Below are 18,216 nucleotides of genomic sequence, written 5' to 3'. Positions count from 1 at the left end.
TCAGGTTTAACATGAAGAAAATTGTACAAAGATTTTGGTTGTCTTTTTTTTGGTTTTCTCATTGTCTCCAGTTTTTGTTCCATGAGCTTCCGGATTTTTAATCATCAACTTGAACTCCCCACGAATCTTTTTTTCTATGTACTTGAAATGTGGATACTGATCTATTTGAAACAACACTTACTTGTGAGAATATGCCCACTTAAATATGAATCCAGTGAACAATAGTATTTTAATATATCTTCCTCTGATCATTTAGTACTACTCTGCACATGGTTTCATGGGTGTTATCGCTCACGGACATTAGCACAAGCACCTGATGTTCTAGTACAAGAAACGGCCAAATGACAATCAACAATATTTCTAGCACACACTTTCTTGTATACCACTTACTTATCCACCAAGTAGCTTGAAACAATACAGAAGAGAACCTGGACAAATGTTTCATTAGCACAAACTGTAAAAATGAGTTGTCGAAAACACACACAGACGTTCAGCCATAGTAGCAGCCATCCAAGTACAGCCACAGCAGCAGCCGTCGAGCAGACAAAGTGCAGTAGTAGCTCGCCTCCCACACATCGAACTGAAGAGGCTGGCCACACCGGACTTCACAAGCGGCACGGCCACACCATACGCGTTGCACCTGCATGAGCAAGAGGCGCCGTCGGGATCCCACGCACCTCCTCCACACCTCTTCTATTGTGCCTGCATGCGCGGCCATGTTCCGACTGGTGCTGCAAAGAACCTTCCTTTGGGAAGGTCAAGGTGGTCCTAGTGAGAAGGACGACTGCCACTAGCAGAAGCCAGAGGGCGGGGCAAGGCGTATCCACAACAACTAGCAATGGCTGACAGCAGAAGCTAGCAGTGGCCGGCAACAAAAATCATGATATCAAAAAGGAAGGTGGGATCTTCTAAACGAAGAAGCGAAGAAGATTTTTGGGGATAAAGAAGATGAAGGGAGGTGGGATCGGGTGAACCTGCATCCTCTTCCATAGTGGACTTGCTGCTCGGGGAGAAGTGGAACTTCGGGCGGCCGGGAACGAGGACAGAACGACGCAAGGTGAGTGGCCATGGCGACCTGCTGTTGCATGCGTTGGCCTCCTACAGCGGCGTCGTGCAGGAACGCAGGCCTTTCGGTGGCGCACAGGATGAGCCAGCCGACCACAGGGGCGGCGCATCGGAGGAGCCAGCCGTCGCGGCGGCCGGATCTGCAGGCGGCGGTGGAGCGGCGGCCGGATCCCGAGCCAGGGTTGGCGCAGTGGCCAGATCCTGGGCGGGGGCGGTGCAGCGGCCAGATCCCTGGGCGGGGGCGGCGCGGCTGCCGGTTCTCGGGGCGGGGGTGGCGCGGCGACCGGAGCTCCTGCCAGATGTGGAAGGTTGCGGCTTGCAGGGGAGTCGGGAGCAGAGGTTGAAGGTGCAGGTGGAGGCAGGGTGCGGTGGCGGCGGCGGGAAGGCAGGGCGCGGCGGCAGGTGGACTCTGGGCGTGGCTGCGGCGGGTGGGAGGCCGGCCCGCGGCGGCAGGAGGAAGGCCGGTCACGGCATGTTTTTTATTGTGGTCGAGGCAGGGAGAGAAGGTCGTGGATTTTGTTATGGGCCGTTCGGGAGGTGGGTTGCTATGATTTTCTTTGTTCAGGATCTCGGGAACACCTCGCGGCCTTATATAGAATAACTATTCTGATTTTAGGATCAGAATAGTGTTACTCTCTCTGTATATATAGGGTGGGTCTATTATGATAACACCCTTAAGAGTCTTATTCTGATAACACTTCTTTCTTATTCTGCTAACACCTCTACTTCGCTAAAAAAACACACCCACCAACCCGACCCGGGCATCCCACTACCCCCAAGTCTCGAAATTGTCAAGAGGTAAAGATTGATATATTGGAAGGTTATATACCGACACCGAAATGGTTCCGAAGAAGATCGGGGATTTTTCGGAGTACCGGGAGGTTACCGGAACCCTCCTGGAAAGTTATTGGGCCTATTGGGCCATAGTGGAGGAGAGGAGGCAGGCCACAGGAGGTGGCGCGCGCCCCCTTTGCCCCAATCCGAATTGGACAAGGGAAGGGGGCGCGGCCCCCCTCTTTCCTCCCCTCTCTCTTCCTTCCCCTTTCCCCTCTCCGTTGATTGGAAGGAGGGGGGCCTAATCCTACCTGGACTAGGAGTCCAAGTAGGACTCCCTCCCTTGGCGCGCCCTCCTTGGCCGCCGGCCTCCTCCTCCCCCTCCTTTATATATGTGGCCAGGGGGCACTTCAAAGGCACACCAAGAATTCTCTTAGCCGTGTGCGGTGCCCCCTTCTACAGTTTACTCCTCCGGTCATAGCGTCATAGTGCTTAGGCAAAGCCCTGCACGGATCACATCATCAACAGCGTTGCCACGCCGTTGTGCTGACGGAACTCTCCCTCGACCCTCTACTGGATCAAGAGTTCGAGGACGTCATCGAGCTGAACGTGTGCTGAACACGGAGGTGCCGTACGTTTGGTACTTGGATCGGTTGGATCATGAAGACGTTTGACTACATCAACCGCGTTAACTAACGCTTCCGCTTTCGGTCTATGATGGTACATGGACACACTCTTCCCTCTCATTTCTACGCATCTCCTAGATAGATCTTGCGTGATCGTTTTTTTAAATTGCATGCTACGTTCCCCAACGTATGAGAACCCAGCGAACGAATATATGAATTTAGAGAAAGACTGAGAAGAGGAATATGGGAGCCTAGAGAGAAAATATAGGACCTAAGAGGACGAATATGGAACTCTACAGGAAGACTCAGAAAAGACAAATATTGCAGCCCCGGGGAAAGCACAGAGGAAAAATATGGTACTTTAGAGGAAGACCCAGAAGAAGATCCGGATGACGAATACGAGAGCCCATAGGAAGATTCCATCTTAAAAAAGAGCGTTTGATTGAACATCGAGGAACAAAAGAATTTAGTCTAAAATACGAAAAAGAAGTAGATCTTTTTTTTCATTCTTCAAGAACTTCATATCTTGCCGAGATCTTCATCCCTAAAGATACTTGACAATAGTATTATTGGAGTGGATACACAAGTCACAAAAAATACACGAAGTCGACTAGGCGGACTGGTCCGTGTGAAGAGAAAAAAAGCCATATGAAACTCAAAATATTTTCCGGAGATATTCATTTTCCTAAAGAGGCGGATAAGATATTAGGTGGCTGTTTGATACTACCAGAAAGACAAAAAAAGATTCTAAGGAGCCAAAAAAAGGAAAAATTGGGCCTAATAATCTCCAAATTTGACTTGTCAATTTTATTTCTCATGAAAATAGCAAGTTAGCTCAAAGAAATTATCACACAAAGAGTAAATTTGTTAGAACTTGCTTAGTAGTGAATTGGGAACAAGAAGAAAAAGAAAAGGATGGTGCTTACCTTGTTGAGGTAAGAGCAAATTGATCTTACTCATGATTTCCTAAGAATTGAGTTAGTCAAGTCCACTATTTCTTATACACGAAAAAGGTATGATAGGACAAGTGCAGGACAGATTCCCCATAATAGGTTAGATCGCGCCAATATCAATTCTTTTAATTCCAAGGCAAAGATTGAATCACTTAGCCAACATCCAGAAGCTATTGGCACTTTGTTGAATCAAAATAAAGAATACCACTCTTTGATGATTTTGTCGGCATCCAACTGTTCTAGAATTGGTTTATTCAAGAATTCAAAACATCCCAATGCGATAAAAGAATGGAATCCTAGAATTCCTATTCGAGAAATTTTTGAGCCCTTAGGCGCTATTGTAGCCAGTATATCGCACTTTTCTTCATCTTACTATTTACTAACGCATAATAAAATCCTGTTAAAAAATATTTGTTCGTTGACAATTTAAAACAAACCTTCCAAGTACTTCAAGAACTTAAATACTCTTTAATAGATGAAAATAAAAGGATTTCTAATTTTGATAGTAACATAATGTTGGATCCATTCCTTTTGAATTGTCACTTTGTCCATCATGATTCTTGGGAAGAGACATTGGCAATAATTCACCTTGGACAATTTATTTGTGAAAATGTATGTATATTTAAATCAAAAATAAAAAAATCTAGTCAAATTTTCATTGTAAATATGAACTCCTTTGTTATAAGAGCGGCCAAACCTTATTTGGCCACTACAGGAGGAACTTTTAATGGTCATTATGGAGAAATCCTTTACAAGGGAGATAGGTTAGTTACGTTTATATATGAAAAATCAAGATCTAGTGACATAACACAAGGTCTTCCAAAAGTGGAACAAATCTTTGAAGCGCGTTCAATTGATTCATTATCCCCGAATCTCGAAAGGAGAATTGAGGATTTGAATGAGCGTATACCAAGAATTCTTGGGGTCCCTTGGGGATTCTTGATTGGAGCTGAGCTAACCATAGCCCAAAGTTGTGTCTCTTTGGTTAATAAAATCCAAAGGGTCTATCGATCCCAAGGGGTATAGATCCATAATAGACATATAGAGATTATTATACGCCAAGTAACATCAAAAGTGCGAGTTTCTGAAGATGGAATGTCTAATTTTTTTTGCCTGGGGAATTAATCGAACTACTGCGAGCGAAACGAGCAGGGCGAGCTTTGGATGATCGATCTATTATCAGGCAATCTTATTGGGAATAACAAGGGCTTCCCTGAATACCCAAAGTTTCATATCTGAAGCAAGTTTTCAAGAAACTGCTCGAGTTTTAGCAAAAGCTGCGCTACGAGGTCGCATTAATTGGTTGAAAGGCTTGAAAGAAAACGTAGTTATGTGGGGACTATACCTCTTGGTACTGGATTCCAAAAATTTGTGCATCGTTCCCCACTAGACAAGAACCTTTATTTCGAAATAAGAAAAATCTATCGCGCTGAAAATGAGAGATTTTTTGTTTCTCCATACAGAATTTGTTTCTTCCGATTCTTACGTAACAAACAATTTTTATGAGACATAAGGACCCCCATTTAACGTTTAACCCTATATCATTTATAGATACATAAAACATATTTTTCACTTTACTAGACTTTTGAACTTAGAACACTAACAGGTCAAATTTTAGATTTTAAAGATTTTTATTTTAATAAGTAAAACAAATCAGTTAATTCAATAAGGTTATGTTTATACCATGTATCAATGCCCAACTCTTATCTTAGTACAAGGTTCTCTCGGAACAATTATGATTTATTTCAAGCTATTTCCGATCTTCCTTAATCTTCAAAAAGAACTAAATTCTGTAATGGAATGGTAGGATTAAAAGAAAGTGTGGAAAAAAATGACAATAAGATATTGCAACATTAATTTGAAAGAGATGACAGAAGTAGGAGTTCATTTTGGTCATGGTATTAAGAATTGGAATCCTAAAATGACCCCTTACATTTCGGCAAAGCATAAAGGTACTCATATTATAAATCTCGCTAGAATGACTCGTTTTTATTAGAAGCTTGTGATTTAGTTTTTGATGCAGCAAGTTAGGGAAAAAGTTTCTTAATTGTTGGTACCAAAAAAGAGCAACATATTTAGTAGCATGAGCTGCAATAAGGGCTCGTTGTCATTATGTTAATAAGAAGTGGTTCAATGATATGTTAACGAATTGGTCGATTACGAAAACTAGACTTTCTCAATTTAAAGAGTTAAGAGCAGAAGAAAAAATGGGAAAATTCCACCATCTCCCAAAAACAGATGTGGCAATCTTGAAGAGAAAATTATCTACCTTGCAAAGGTATATGGGCGGGATCAAATATATGATGAGATTACCACACATTGTGATCGTCCTTGATAAACAAAAGGAGTGTATAGCTCTTCGGGAAAGTGCCATTTTGGGGATTCCTACTATTTCTTTAGTCGATACAAATTGTGATCCAGATCTCGCGAATATATCGATCCCAGCCAACAATGACACTGTGACTGCAATTCAATTGATTCTTAAAAAATTAGTATATTCAATTTACGAGGCCATTCTCTCTATATAAGAAGTCGTTGATTAAGAATATATAGTGAATTCTTGGGCAACTGCGTAAATTTATGGAATCACTTACTTTACTATATCTTTTTCTTGCATAGAAAAAAGAAGGGGAATATTGATATATATTATGATCTGATGTGCTTTCTTGGTATCCTAAATATAAGATTAATACTTCAAGTTGCTGAGTTGAGAAAGAGATGGTTGAATCAAAAGAATTCCTTTTTTGAAGTTCATTTTTATCAGACGACAATATGAATATTATACCTTGTTCCATTAAAACACTCAACAGGTTATACGATATGTCAGGTGTAGAAGTAGGCCAACACTTCTATGGCAAATAGGAGGTTTTCCAAATTCATGCCCAAGTACTCATCACTTCATGGGTCGTAAATACTATCTTTCTAGGTTCAGTTGTCATAGCTGTTCAAAATCCAGAAACCATCCCGACCGACGGTCAGATTTTTTTTGAATATGTCCTTGAGTTTATTTGAGACTTGAGCAAAACTCAGATTGGAGAAGAATATGGTGCTTGGGTTCCCTTTATTGGAACTATGTTCCTTTTTATTTATGTTTCGAATTGGTCGGGTGCTTTGATGTCTACTACGCAACCTTCTTCTTGTAGACTCGTGTTGGGCCTCGAAGCGTAGAGTTTTGTAGGACAGTAGAAAATTTCCATCAAGTGGATGACCTAAGGTTTATCAATCCATGGGAGGCGTAGGATGAAGATGGTCTCTCTCAAATAACCCTGCAACCAAATAACAAAGAGTGTCTTGTGTCCCCAACACACGCAATACAATGGTAAATTGTATAGGTGCACTAGTTCGGCGAAGAGATGGTGATACATGTTGGAAATATGCCCTAGAGGCAATAATAAAAGGATTATTATTATATTTCCTTGTTCATGATAATTGTCTTTATTCATGCTATAATTGTATTATCCGGAAATCGTAATACACGTGTGAATACATAGACCACAATACGTCCCTAGTAAGCCTCTAGTTGACTAGCTCGTTGGTCAACAGATAGTCATGGTTTCCTGACTATGGACATTAGATGTCATTGACAACGGGATCACATCATTAGGAGAATGATGTGATGGACAAGACCCAATCCTAAGCATAGCACAAGATCGTGTAGTTCGTTTTGCTAGAGCTTTTCCAATGTCAAGTATCTTTTCCTTAGACCATGAGATCGTGTAACTCCCGGATACCGTAGGAGTGCTTTCGGTGTACCAAACGTCACAACGTAACTGGGTGACTATAAAGGTGCACTACAGGTATCTCTGAAAGTGTCTGTTGGGTTGACACGGATCGAGACTGGGATTTGTCACTCCGGATAACGGAGAGGTATCACTGGGCCCACTCGGTAGTGCATCATCATAATGAGCTCAAAGTGACCAAGTGTCTGGTCACGGGATCATGCATTACGGTACGAGTAAAGTGACTTGCCGGTAACGAGACTGAACAAGGTATTGGGATACCGACGATCGAGTCTCGGGCAAGTAACATACCGTCTGACAAAGGGAATAGTATACGGGGTTACTTGAGTCCTCGACATCGTGGTTCATCTGATGAGATCATCGAGGAGTATGTGGGAGCCAACATGGGTATCCAGATCTCGCTGTTGGTTATTGACCAGAGAGCCATCTCGGTCATGTCTGCATGTCTCCCGAACCCGTAGGGTCTACACACTTAAGGTTCGGTGACGCTAGGGTTGTATGAATATGAGTATGCAGCAAACCGAATGTTGTTCGGAGTCCCGGATGAGATCGCGGACGTCACGAGGAGTTCCGGAATGGTCCGGAGGTAAAGAATTATATATAGGAAGTGCTGTTTCGGCCATCGAGAAAGTTTCGGGGTCACCCGGTATTGTACCGGGACCACCGGAAGGGTCCCGGGGGTCCACCGGGTGGGGTCACCTATCCCGGAGGGCCCCGTGGGCTGAAGTGGGAGGAACCAGCCCCTAGTGGGCTGGTGTGCCCCCCTTGGGCCCCCCCTATGCCTAGGGTTGGAAACTCTAGGTGGGGGGGCGCCCCACTTGCCTTGGGGGGCACTCCACCCCCTTGGCCGCCGCCCCCTTGGGAGATTGGATCTCCCAGGGCCGGCACCCCCTGGGGGCCTATATTAAGGAGGGCAGGGGGGAGGGCAGCCGGACCCTTTGTATTGGCGCCTCCCTCCCCCTGCTACACCTCGTCCTCCTCCCGCAGTAGCTTGGCGAAGCCCTGCCGGAGTTCTGCTACATCCACCACCACGCCGTCGTGCTGCTGGATCATCATCAACCTCTCCTTCCCGCTTGCTGGATCAAGACGGAGGAGACTTCACGCTGTTCGTACGTGTGTTGAACGCGGAGGTGCTGTCCATTCGGCACTTGGTCATCGGTGATTTGAATCACGGCGAGTACGACTCCATCATCACCGTTCTCTTGAACGCTTCCGCACGCGATCTACAAGTGGTATGTAGATGCAATCTCTCTCCCATGACTCGTTGCTTAGATAAACTCATAGATGGATCTTGGTGAAACCGTAGGAAAATTTTTAATTTTCTGCAACCTTCCCCAACAGTGGCATCATGAGCTAGGTCTATGCGTAATTCTCTATTGCACGAGTAGAACACAAATTTGTTGTGGGCGTAGATCTTGTCAACTTGCTTGCCGCTACTAGTCTTTTCTTGCTTCAGCAGTATTGTGGGATGAAGCGGCCCGGACCGACCTTACACGTACGCTTACGTGAGACAGGTTCCACCGACTGACATGCACTAGTTGCATAAGGTGGCTAGCGGGTGTCTGTCTCTCCCACTTTAGTTGGAGCGGATTCAACGAAAAGGGTCCTTATGAAGGGTAAATAGAAGTTGACAAAATCACGTTGTGATTATTCGTAGGTAAGAAAACGTTCTTGCTAGAACCCAATTGCAGCCACGTAAAAGATGCAACAACAATTAGAGGACGTCTAACTTGTTTTTGCAGAAATTGTCATGTGATGTGATATGGCCAGAAGTTGTGATGAATGATGAATGATGTATTGTGATGTATGAGATCATATTCTTGTAATAGGAATCACGACTTGCATGTCGATGAGTATGACAACCGGCAGGAGCCATAGGAGTTGTCTTTATTTTTTGTATGACCTGCGTGTCATTGAAGAACGTCATGTAAATTACTTTACTTTATTGCTAAACGCGTTAGCCATAGAATTAGAAGTAGTCGTTGGCGTGACAACTTCATGAAGACACAATGATGGAGATCATGGTGTCATGCCGGTGACAAAGATGATCATGGAGCCCCGAAGATGGAGATCGAAGGAGCTATATGATATTGGCCATATCATGTCACTACTTCATATAATTGCATGTGATGTTTATTATGTTTATGCATCTTGTTTACTTAGAACGACGTAGTAAATAAGATGATCCCTTATAACAATTTCAAGAAAGTGTTCTCCCCTAACTGTGTGCCGTTGCTAAAGTTCGTCGTTTCGAAGCACCATGTGATGATCGGGTGTGATAGATTCTTACGTTCACATACAACGGGTGTAAGACAGTTTTACACATGCAAAACACTTAGGGTTAACTTGACGAGCCTAGCATGTACAGACATGGCCTCGGAACACAGAGACCGAAAGGTCGAACATGAGTCATATGGAAGATACGATCAACATGGAGATGTTCACCGATGATGACTAGTCCGTCTCGCGTGATGATCGGACACGGCCTAGTCGACTCGGATCGTGTAACACTTAGATGACTAGAGGGATGCCTAATCTGAGTGGGAGTTCATTAAATAATTTGATTAGATGAACTTAATTATCATGAACTTAGTCTAAAAACTTTTGCAAAATATGTCTTGTAGATCAAATGGCCAACGCTCATGTCAACATGAACTTCAACGTGTTCCTAGAGAAAACCAAGCTAAAAGATGATGGCAGCAACTATTCGGACTGGGTCCGGAACCTGAGGATCATCCTCATAGCAGCCAAGAAAGCATATGTCCTAGAAGAACCGCTAGGTGAAGCACCCATCCCAGAGAACCAAGACGTTATGAACGCTTGGCAATCATGTGCTGATGATTACTCCCTCGTTCAGTGAGGCATGCTTTACAGCTTAGAACCGGGGCTCCAAAAGCGTTTTGAGAAACACGGAGCATATGAGATGTTCGAGGAGCTGAAAATGGTTTTTCAAGCTCATGCCCGGGTCGAGAGATATGAAGTCCCTGACAAGTTCTATAGTTGTAAGATGGAGGAAAACAGTTCTGTCAGTGAGCACATACTCAAAATGTCTGGGTTGCACAACCGCCTGTCCCAGCTGGAGATCAACCTCCCGGATGAGGCGGTCATTGACAGAATCCTTCAGTCGCTCCCACCGAGCTACAAGAGCTTTGTGTTGAACTACAATATGCAAGGGATGGTGAAGACCATTCCTGAAGTATTTTCAATGCTGAAGTCAGCAGAGGTTGAAATCAAGAAAGAACATCAAGTGTTGATGGTCAATAAGACCACTAAGTTCAAGAAGGGCAAGGGTAAGAAGAACTTCAAGAAGGACGACAAAGATGTTGCCGCACCCGGTAAGCCAGTTGCCGGGAAGAAGTCAAAGAATGGACCCAAGCCTGAGACTTAGTGCTTTTATTGCAAAGGGAAGGGTCACTGGAAGCGGAACTGCCCCAAATACTTAGCGGACAAGAAGGCCGGCAACACTAAAGGTATATTTGATATACATGTAATTGATGTGTACCTTACATGTACTCGTAGTAACTCATGGGTATTTGATACCGGTGCCGTTGCTCACATTTATAACTCACAGCAGGAGCTGCGGAATAAGTGGAGACTGGCGAAGGACGAGGTGACGATGCGCGTCGGGAATGGTTCCAAGGTCGATGTGATCGCCATCGGCACGCTACCTCTACATTTACCCACGGGATTAGTTATGAACCTCAATAATTGTTATTTAGTGCCAAGTTTGAGCATGAACATTGTATCTGGATCTCATTTAATACGAGATGGATACTCATTTAAATCCGAGAATAATGGTTGTTCTATTTATATGAGAGATATGTTTTATGGTCATGCCCCGATGGTCAATGGTTTATTCTTAATGAATCTCGAACGTAATATTACACATATTCATAGTGTGAATACCAAAAGATGTAAAGTTGATAACGATAGTCCCACATACTTGTGGCACTGCCGCCTTGGTCACATTGGTGTCAAGCGCATGAAGAAGCTCCATGCTGATGGACTTTTAGAGTCTCTAGATTATGAATCATTTGACACATGCGAACCATGCCTCATGGGCAAAATGACCAAGACTCCGTTCTCCGGAACAATGGAGCGAGCAACCAACTTATTGGAAATATACATAGCGATGTGTGCGGTCCAATGAGCGTTGAGGCTCGCGGAGGATATCATTATGTTCTCACTCTCACTGATGACTTGAGTAGATATGGGTATGTCTACTTAATGAAACACAAGTCTGAAACCTTTGAAAAGTTCAAGGAATTTCAGAATGAGGTAGAGAATCAACATGACCGAAAGATAAAGTTCCTACGATCAGATCGTGGAGGAGAATACTTAAGTCATGAATTTGGTACACACTTAAGGAAATGTGGAATCGTTTCACAACTCACGCCGCCTGGAACACCTCAGCGTAACGGTGTGTCCAAACGTCGTAATCACACTCTATTGGATATGGTGCGATCTATGATGTCTCTTACCGATTTACCGCTATCATTTTGGGGATACGCTCTAGAGACAGCTACATTCACTTTAAATAGGGCACCGTCTAAATCCGTTGAGACGACACCGTATGAATTATGGTTTGGAAAGAAACCTAAGCTGTCGTTTCTAAAAGTTTGGGGATATGATGCTTATGTCAAGAAACTACAACCTGAAAAGCTCGAACCCAAGTCGGAAAAATGCGTCTTCATAGGATACCCTAAGGAAACCATTGGGTATACCTTCTACTTAAGATCCGAGGGCAAGACCTTTGTTGCCAAGAACGGATCCTTTCTGGAAAAAGAGTTTCTCTCGAAAGAAGTAAGTGGGAGGAAAGTAGAACTCGATGAAGTACTACCTCTTGAACCGGAAAGTAGTGCAGCTCAGGAAAATGTTCCTGTGGTGCCTACACCAACTAGAGAGGAAATTAATGATTATGATCAAGGTACTTCGGATCAAGTTGCTACTGAACCTCGTAGGTCCACAAGGACACGTTCCACACCAGAGTGGTATGGCAACCCTGTCCTGGAAATCATGTTGTTAGACAACGGTGAACCTTCGAACTATGAAGAAGCGATGGCGGGCCCAGATTCCAACAAATGGCTTGAAGCCATGCAATCCGAGATAGAATCCATGTATGAAAACAAAGTATGGACTTTGACAGACTTGCCCGATGATCGGCGAGCGATAGAAAACAAATGGATCTTTAAGAAGAAGATGGACGCGGATGGTAATATTACCATCTATAAAGCTCGACTTGTCGCTAAGGGTTATCGGCAAGTTCAAGGGGTTGACTACGATGAGACTTTCTCTCCTGTAGCGAAGCTGAAGTCCGTCCGAATCATGTTAGCAATTGCCGCATACTATGATTATGAGATATGGCAGATGGACGTCAAAACGCATTCCTTAACGGGCATCTTAAGGAAGAACTGTATATGATGCAGCCGGAGGGTTTTGTCGATCCTAAGAACACTAACAAAGTATGCAAGCTCCAGCGATCCATTTATGGGCTGGTGCAAGCATCTCGGAGTTGGAACATTCGCTTTGATGAGATGATCAAAGCGTTTGGGTTTATGCAGACTTATGGAGAAGCCTGCGTTTACAAGAAAGTGAGTGGGAGCCCTGTAGCATTTCTCATATTATATGTAGATGACATACTCTTGATGGGAAATGATATAGAACTTTTGGACAACATTAAGGCCTACTTGAATAAGTGTTTGTCAATGAAGGACCTTGGAGAAGCTGCTTACATATTAGGCATCAAGATCTATAGGAATAGATCGAGACGCCTCATAGGTCTTTCACAAAGCACATACCTCGATAAGATTTTGAAGAAGTTCAAAATGGATCAGTCCAAGAAAGGGTTCTTGCCTGTACTGCAAGGTGTGAAATTGAGCTCATCTCAATGCCCGACCACGGCAAAAGATAAAGAAGAGATGAGTGTCATCCCCTATGCTTCAGCCATAGGATCTATTATGTATGCCATGTTGTGTACCAGACCTGATGTAAACCTTGCCGTAAGTTTGGTAGGAAGGTACCAAAGTAATCCCGGCAAGGAACACTGGACAGCGGTCAAGAATATCCTGAAGTACCTGAAAAGGACAAAGGACATGTTTCTTGTTTATGGAGGTGACGAAGAGCTCGTCGTAAAGGGTTACGTCGACGCTAGCTTCGACACAGATCTGGATGACTCTAAGTCACAAACCGGATACGTGTATATGTTGAATGGTGGAGCAGTAAGCTGGTGCAGCTGCAAGCAGAGCGTCGTGGCGGGATCTACATGTGAAGCGGAGTACATGGCAGCCTCGGAGGCAGCGCATGAAGCAATATGGGTGAAGGAGTTCATCACCGACCTAGGAGTCATACCCAATGCGTCGGGGCCGATCAAACTCTTATGTGACAACACTGGAGCTATTGCCCTTGCCAAGGAGCCCAGGTTTCACAAGAAGACCAGGCACATCAAGCGTCGCTTCAACTCCATCCGTGAAAATGTTCAAGATGGAGACATAGATATTTGCAAAGTACATATGGATCTGAATGTCGCAGATCCTTTGACTAAACCTCTCTCGCGAGCAAAACATGATCAACACCAGAACTCTATGGGTGTTCGATTCATCACAATGTAACTAGATTATTGACTCTAGTGCAAGTGGGAGACTGTTGGAAATATGCCCTAGAGGCAATAATAAAAGGATTATTATTATATTTCCTTGTCATGATAATTGTCTTTATTCATGCTATAATTGTATTATCCGGAAATCGTAATACACGTGTGAATACATAGACCACAATACGTCCCTAGTAAGCCTCTAGTTGACTAGCTCGTTGGTCAACAGATAGTCATGGTTTCCTGACTATGGACATTAGATGTCATTGACAACGGGATCACATCATTAGGAGAATGATGTGATGGACAAGACCCAATCCTAAGCATAGCACAAGATTGTGTAGTTCGTTTTGCTAGAGCTTTTCCAATGTCAAGTATCTTTTCCTTAGACCATGAGATCGTGTAACTCCCAGATACCGTAGGAGTGCTTTGGGTGTACCAAACGTCACAACGTAACTGGGTGACTATAAAGGTGCACTACAGGTATCTCCGAAAGTGTCTGTTGGGTTGACACGGATCGAGACTAGGATTTGTCACTCCGGATAACGGAGAGGTATCACTGGGCCCACTCGGTAGTGCATCATCATAATGAGCTCAAAGTGACCAAGTGTCTGGTCACGGGATCATGCATTACGGTACGAGTAAAGTGACTTGCCGGTAACGAGACTGAACAAGGTATTGGGATACCGACGATCAAGTCTCGGGCAAGTAACATACCGTCTGACAAAGGGAATAGTATACGGGGTTACTTGAATCCTCGACATCGTGGTTCATCCGATGAGATCATCGAGGAGTATGTGGGAGCCAACATGGGTATCCAGATCCCGCTGTTGGTTATTGACCAGAGAGCCATCTCGGTCATGTCTGCATGTCTCCCGAACCCGTAGGGTCTACACACTTAAGGTTCGGTGACGCTAGGGTTGTATGAATATGAGTATGCAGCAAACCGAATGTTGTTCGGAGCCCCGGATGAGATCCCGAACGTCACGAGGAGTTCCGGAATGGTCCGGAGGTAAAGAATTATATATAGGAAGTGCTGTTTCGGCCATCGGGAAAGTTTCGGGGTCACCCAGTATTGTACCGGGACCACCGGAAGGGTCCCGGGGTCCACCGGGTGGGGCCACCTATCTCGGAGGGCCCCGTGGGCTGAAGTGGGAGGGGAACCGGCCCCTAGTGGGCTGGTGCGCCCCCCTTGGCCCCCCCTGCGCCTAGGGTTGGAAACCCTAGGTGGGGGGGGGGCGCCCCACTTGCCTTGGGGGGCACTCCACCTCCCTGGCCGCCGCCCCCTTGGGAGATTGGATCTCCCAGGGCCGGCGCCCCCCCTGGGGGCCTATATAAAGGAGGGCAGGGGGGAGGGCAGCCGGACCCTGTGTATTGGCGCCTCCCTCCCCCTGCTACACCTCGTCCTCCTCCCGCAGCAGCTTGGCGAAGCCCTGCCGGAGTTCTGCTGCATCCACCACCACGCCGTCGTGCTGCTGGATCATCATCAACCTCTCCTTCCCCCTTGCTGGATCAAGACGGAGGAGACGTCACGCTGTCCGTACGTGTGTTGAACGCGGAGGTGCTGTCCGTTCGGCACTTGGTCATCGGTGATTTGAATCACGGCGAGTACGACTCCACCATCACCGTTCTCTTGAACGCTTCCGCACGCGATCTACAAGTGGTATGTAGATGCAATATCTCTCCCATGACTCGTTGCTTAGATAAACTCATAGATGGATCTTGGTGAAACCATAGGAAATTTTTTAATTTTCTGCAACGTTCCCCAACAATACAAGTGTAATATGGATGGTAGAAATATATTTTTACAATCTGAATAAATAAAAATAACGAGGTAACTAGTAACAAAATTGGGCAAAAACGGTATTGCAATGCTTGGAAACAAGGCCTAGGGTTCATACTTTCACTAGTGCAAGTTCTCTCAACAATGATAACATAATTAGATCATATGGCAATCCCTCAACGTGCGACAAAAGTCACTCCAAAGTTCCTATCGCGGAGAACATAAGATGAAATTGCTTGTAGGGTACGAAACCACCTCAAAGTTATTCTTTCCGATCAATCAATTGAGCTATTCCTATAAGTGTCACAAACAGCCCTAGAATTCGTAGTAAAATAACACCATATGACACGCATCAATCAACCCTAATGTCACCCAGATACTCCAATGTCACCACAAATATCCGTGGGTCAATTATATGATATGCATCAAACAACTTCAGATTCATAATATTCAATCCAACACAAAGAACCTCAAAGAGTGCCCCAAGATTCCTACCGGAGAAACAAGGATGAAAACGTGCATCAACCCCTCTGCATAGATTACCCCAATGTCACCTCAGGAATCCATGAGTTGAGTGCCAAAACATACATCAAGTGAATCAATAGAACACCCCATTGTCACCACGGGTATCCCGCGCAAGACATACATCAAGTGTTCTCATATCCATAATAGTATTGAATCCGATAATAGTGAAACCTCAAAGGTAAAACTCAATTCATCACAAGAAGATAGAGGGGGAGAACAACATAAGATCCAACTATAATAACAAAGTTCATGGTACATCAAAATCATGCCAAATCAAGAACACGAGGGAGAGAGATCAAACACATAGCTACTGGTACATACCCTCAGCCCGGAGGGTGAACTACTCCCTCCTTGTCATGGAGACTACCGGGATGATGAAGATGGCCTCCAGTGATGATTCCCCCCTCCGACAGGGTGCCGGAACGGGCTTAGATTGGTTTTCCATGAACTCAGAGGCTTGCGGCAGCGGAACTCCTGATCTAGGTTTCTTTCTGGGGGTTTCTGGATTCACAAGAATTTTTGGCGTCAGTTTCATGTCAAGGGTGGGGGGGGGGGTCCACGAGTCAACGACAAGGCAGGGGGCGCACCCTAGGGGGTGTGTGTGCCCTCCACCCTTGTCATTGACTCGAGACTCTTCTGGCCAAACTCTTGTGCTTCGCGGCTTCGTCTTCTGGTCCATCAAAAATCATCGTAAATTTTCAGCTCATTTGGACTCCGTTTGATATTCATTTTCTACAAAACTCAAAAACAAGGAAAAAAATAGAAACTGGCACTGGGCTCTAGGTTAATAGGTTAGTCCCAAAATAATATAAAATAGCATATAAATGCATATAAAACATCCAAAACAGATAATATAACAGCATGAAACAATAAAAAATTATAGATACGTTGGAGACGTATCATGCTCTTTTACCTTGGAAAATTATAGAGTTACCCCATGGGGAATTAGCAGTGCCCACGAATGATATTAATACTACTGTTGCTTTAGCTTTACTCACGTCAGCAGTTTATTTTTATGTTGGTCTTAGCAAAAAAGGATTGAGCTATTTCAAGAAATATATTAAACCAACTCCAATCCTTTTACCAATTAACATCCTAGAAGATTTCACAAAACCATTATCGCTTAGCGGGAATATATTGGCGGATGTATTAGTTGTTGTTGTTCTTGTTTCTTTAGTCCCCTTAGTAATCCCTATATTAGTCATGTTTCTTGGATTATTTACAAGCAGTATTCAAGCTCTTATTTTTGTAACATTAGGCGCAACCTATATAGGTGAATTCATGGAGGGTCATCATTGAATTGACTAGTTTTGGAAATAGTATTTTTTTGCAGCCTAGCTCAATTCATGTATGTTCTAGATAATCTGCTTGGTTGCAAAAAAAAGTTAGAAATGTGTATGAATATATAGCCTAGAGTTGTAGGAGAGAGAATATAATAGACTATATTATGGAAATTTCAAAGTATATATGCATTAAGGAGGGTGGAGTCGGGCTAGATCTATACTATAATATCCTTAATGTCTATAAGTGGAGTCCTCTTTTATGCGGGTTTCCACTTTAAGCAATAGTTTTAGAATCCGTTTCAATAGAAAATGAGAAAATATGCAAACAAAATAGAGGAACAAATGTATATATATATATATATATGATATTATATTAAATATTCCTAGGTTAGATTAATTATCTAATCTGATATATGGATATGAAATTCCCTTCTATGTAGTTCGGACAATTCACATTATCATTTCAATTTGATTTCAATTTGTACATTTTAGTTACTTTGCTTCTACCCAATAGAGCTTAGAAGTAAGACTTTATTGGTTGATTGTATCCTTAACCATTTCTTTTTTTGACATGAGGAACTACTCACCATGAATCCACTTACTATTGCTGCTTCTGGATTGGCCGTAGTGCTTGCTTCTATTGGACCTGGAGTTGGTCAAGGTACTGCTGCATGACAAGCTGTGAAGGTATTGCGAGACAGCCAAAAGCAGAAGATAAAATAGGATGTACTTTATTGCTTAGTCTAGCTTTTATGGAAGCTTTAACAATTTATGGACTAGTTGTGGCACTAGCGCTTTTATTTGCGAACCCTTTTGTTTAATCTTAAAAAATCTTTCGATTTAGATTAGATACTTTTCTTTAGTAAATTGGTTGCTTC

The 18,216-nt window shown here is 43.8% G+C and overlaps 1 protein-coding gene and 2 pseudogenes across 1 annotated transcript; 2 read left to right on the top strand and 1 right to left on the bottom strand.

The window, feature by feature from the left end:
* Window positions 1-296: 296 nt before the first annotated feature.
* Window positions 297-1,830, bottom strand: LOC119350456. Its single transcript, XM_037618285.1, has 3 exons — window positions 1,814-1,830; window positions 975-1,652; window positions 297-855 (listed from the first exon to the last, which is right to left on the bottom strand). The coding sequence occupies exons 1-3, from the start codon at window positions 1,828-1,830 to the stop codon at window positions 606-608; spliced, it is 945 nt and encodes a 314-aa protein (XP_037474182.1). The 3' UTR covers window positions 297-605.
* An 805-nt stretch (window positions 1,831-2,635) lies between these two features.
* Window positions 2,636-4,931, top strand: LOC119350455 (annotated as a pseudogene).
* A 1,127-nt stretch (window positions 4,932-6,058) lies between these two features.
* Window positions 6,059-17,354, top strand: LOC119306603 (annotated as a pseudogene).
* Window positions 17,355-18,216: the final 862 nt, after the last annotated feature.

The sequence above is a fragment of the Triticum dicoccoides genome, chromosome 1B (assembly GCF_002162155.2).
Source record: "Triticum dicoccoides isolate Atlit2015 ecotype Zavitan chromosome 1B, WEW_v2.0, whole genome shotgun sequence".
Taxonomy (NCBI): Eukaryota; Viridiplantae; Streptophyta; class Magnoliopsida; order Poales; family Poaceae; genus Triticum; species Triticum dicoccoides.
This window is presented reverse-complemented; position numbering and strand designations above follow the sequence as displayed.

Bases quoted from the DNA above. Each gene is read 5' to 3' on its own strand.
- LOC119350456 (XM_037618285.1), bottom strand. The intron at 856-974 runs GTTCACCCGATC...GGCCACTGCTAG, and splicing joins CACTATGGAAGAGGATGCAG to CTTCTGCTGTCAGCCATTGC.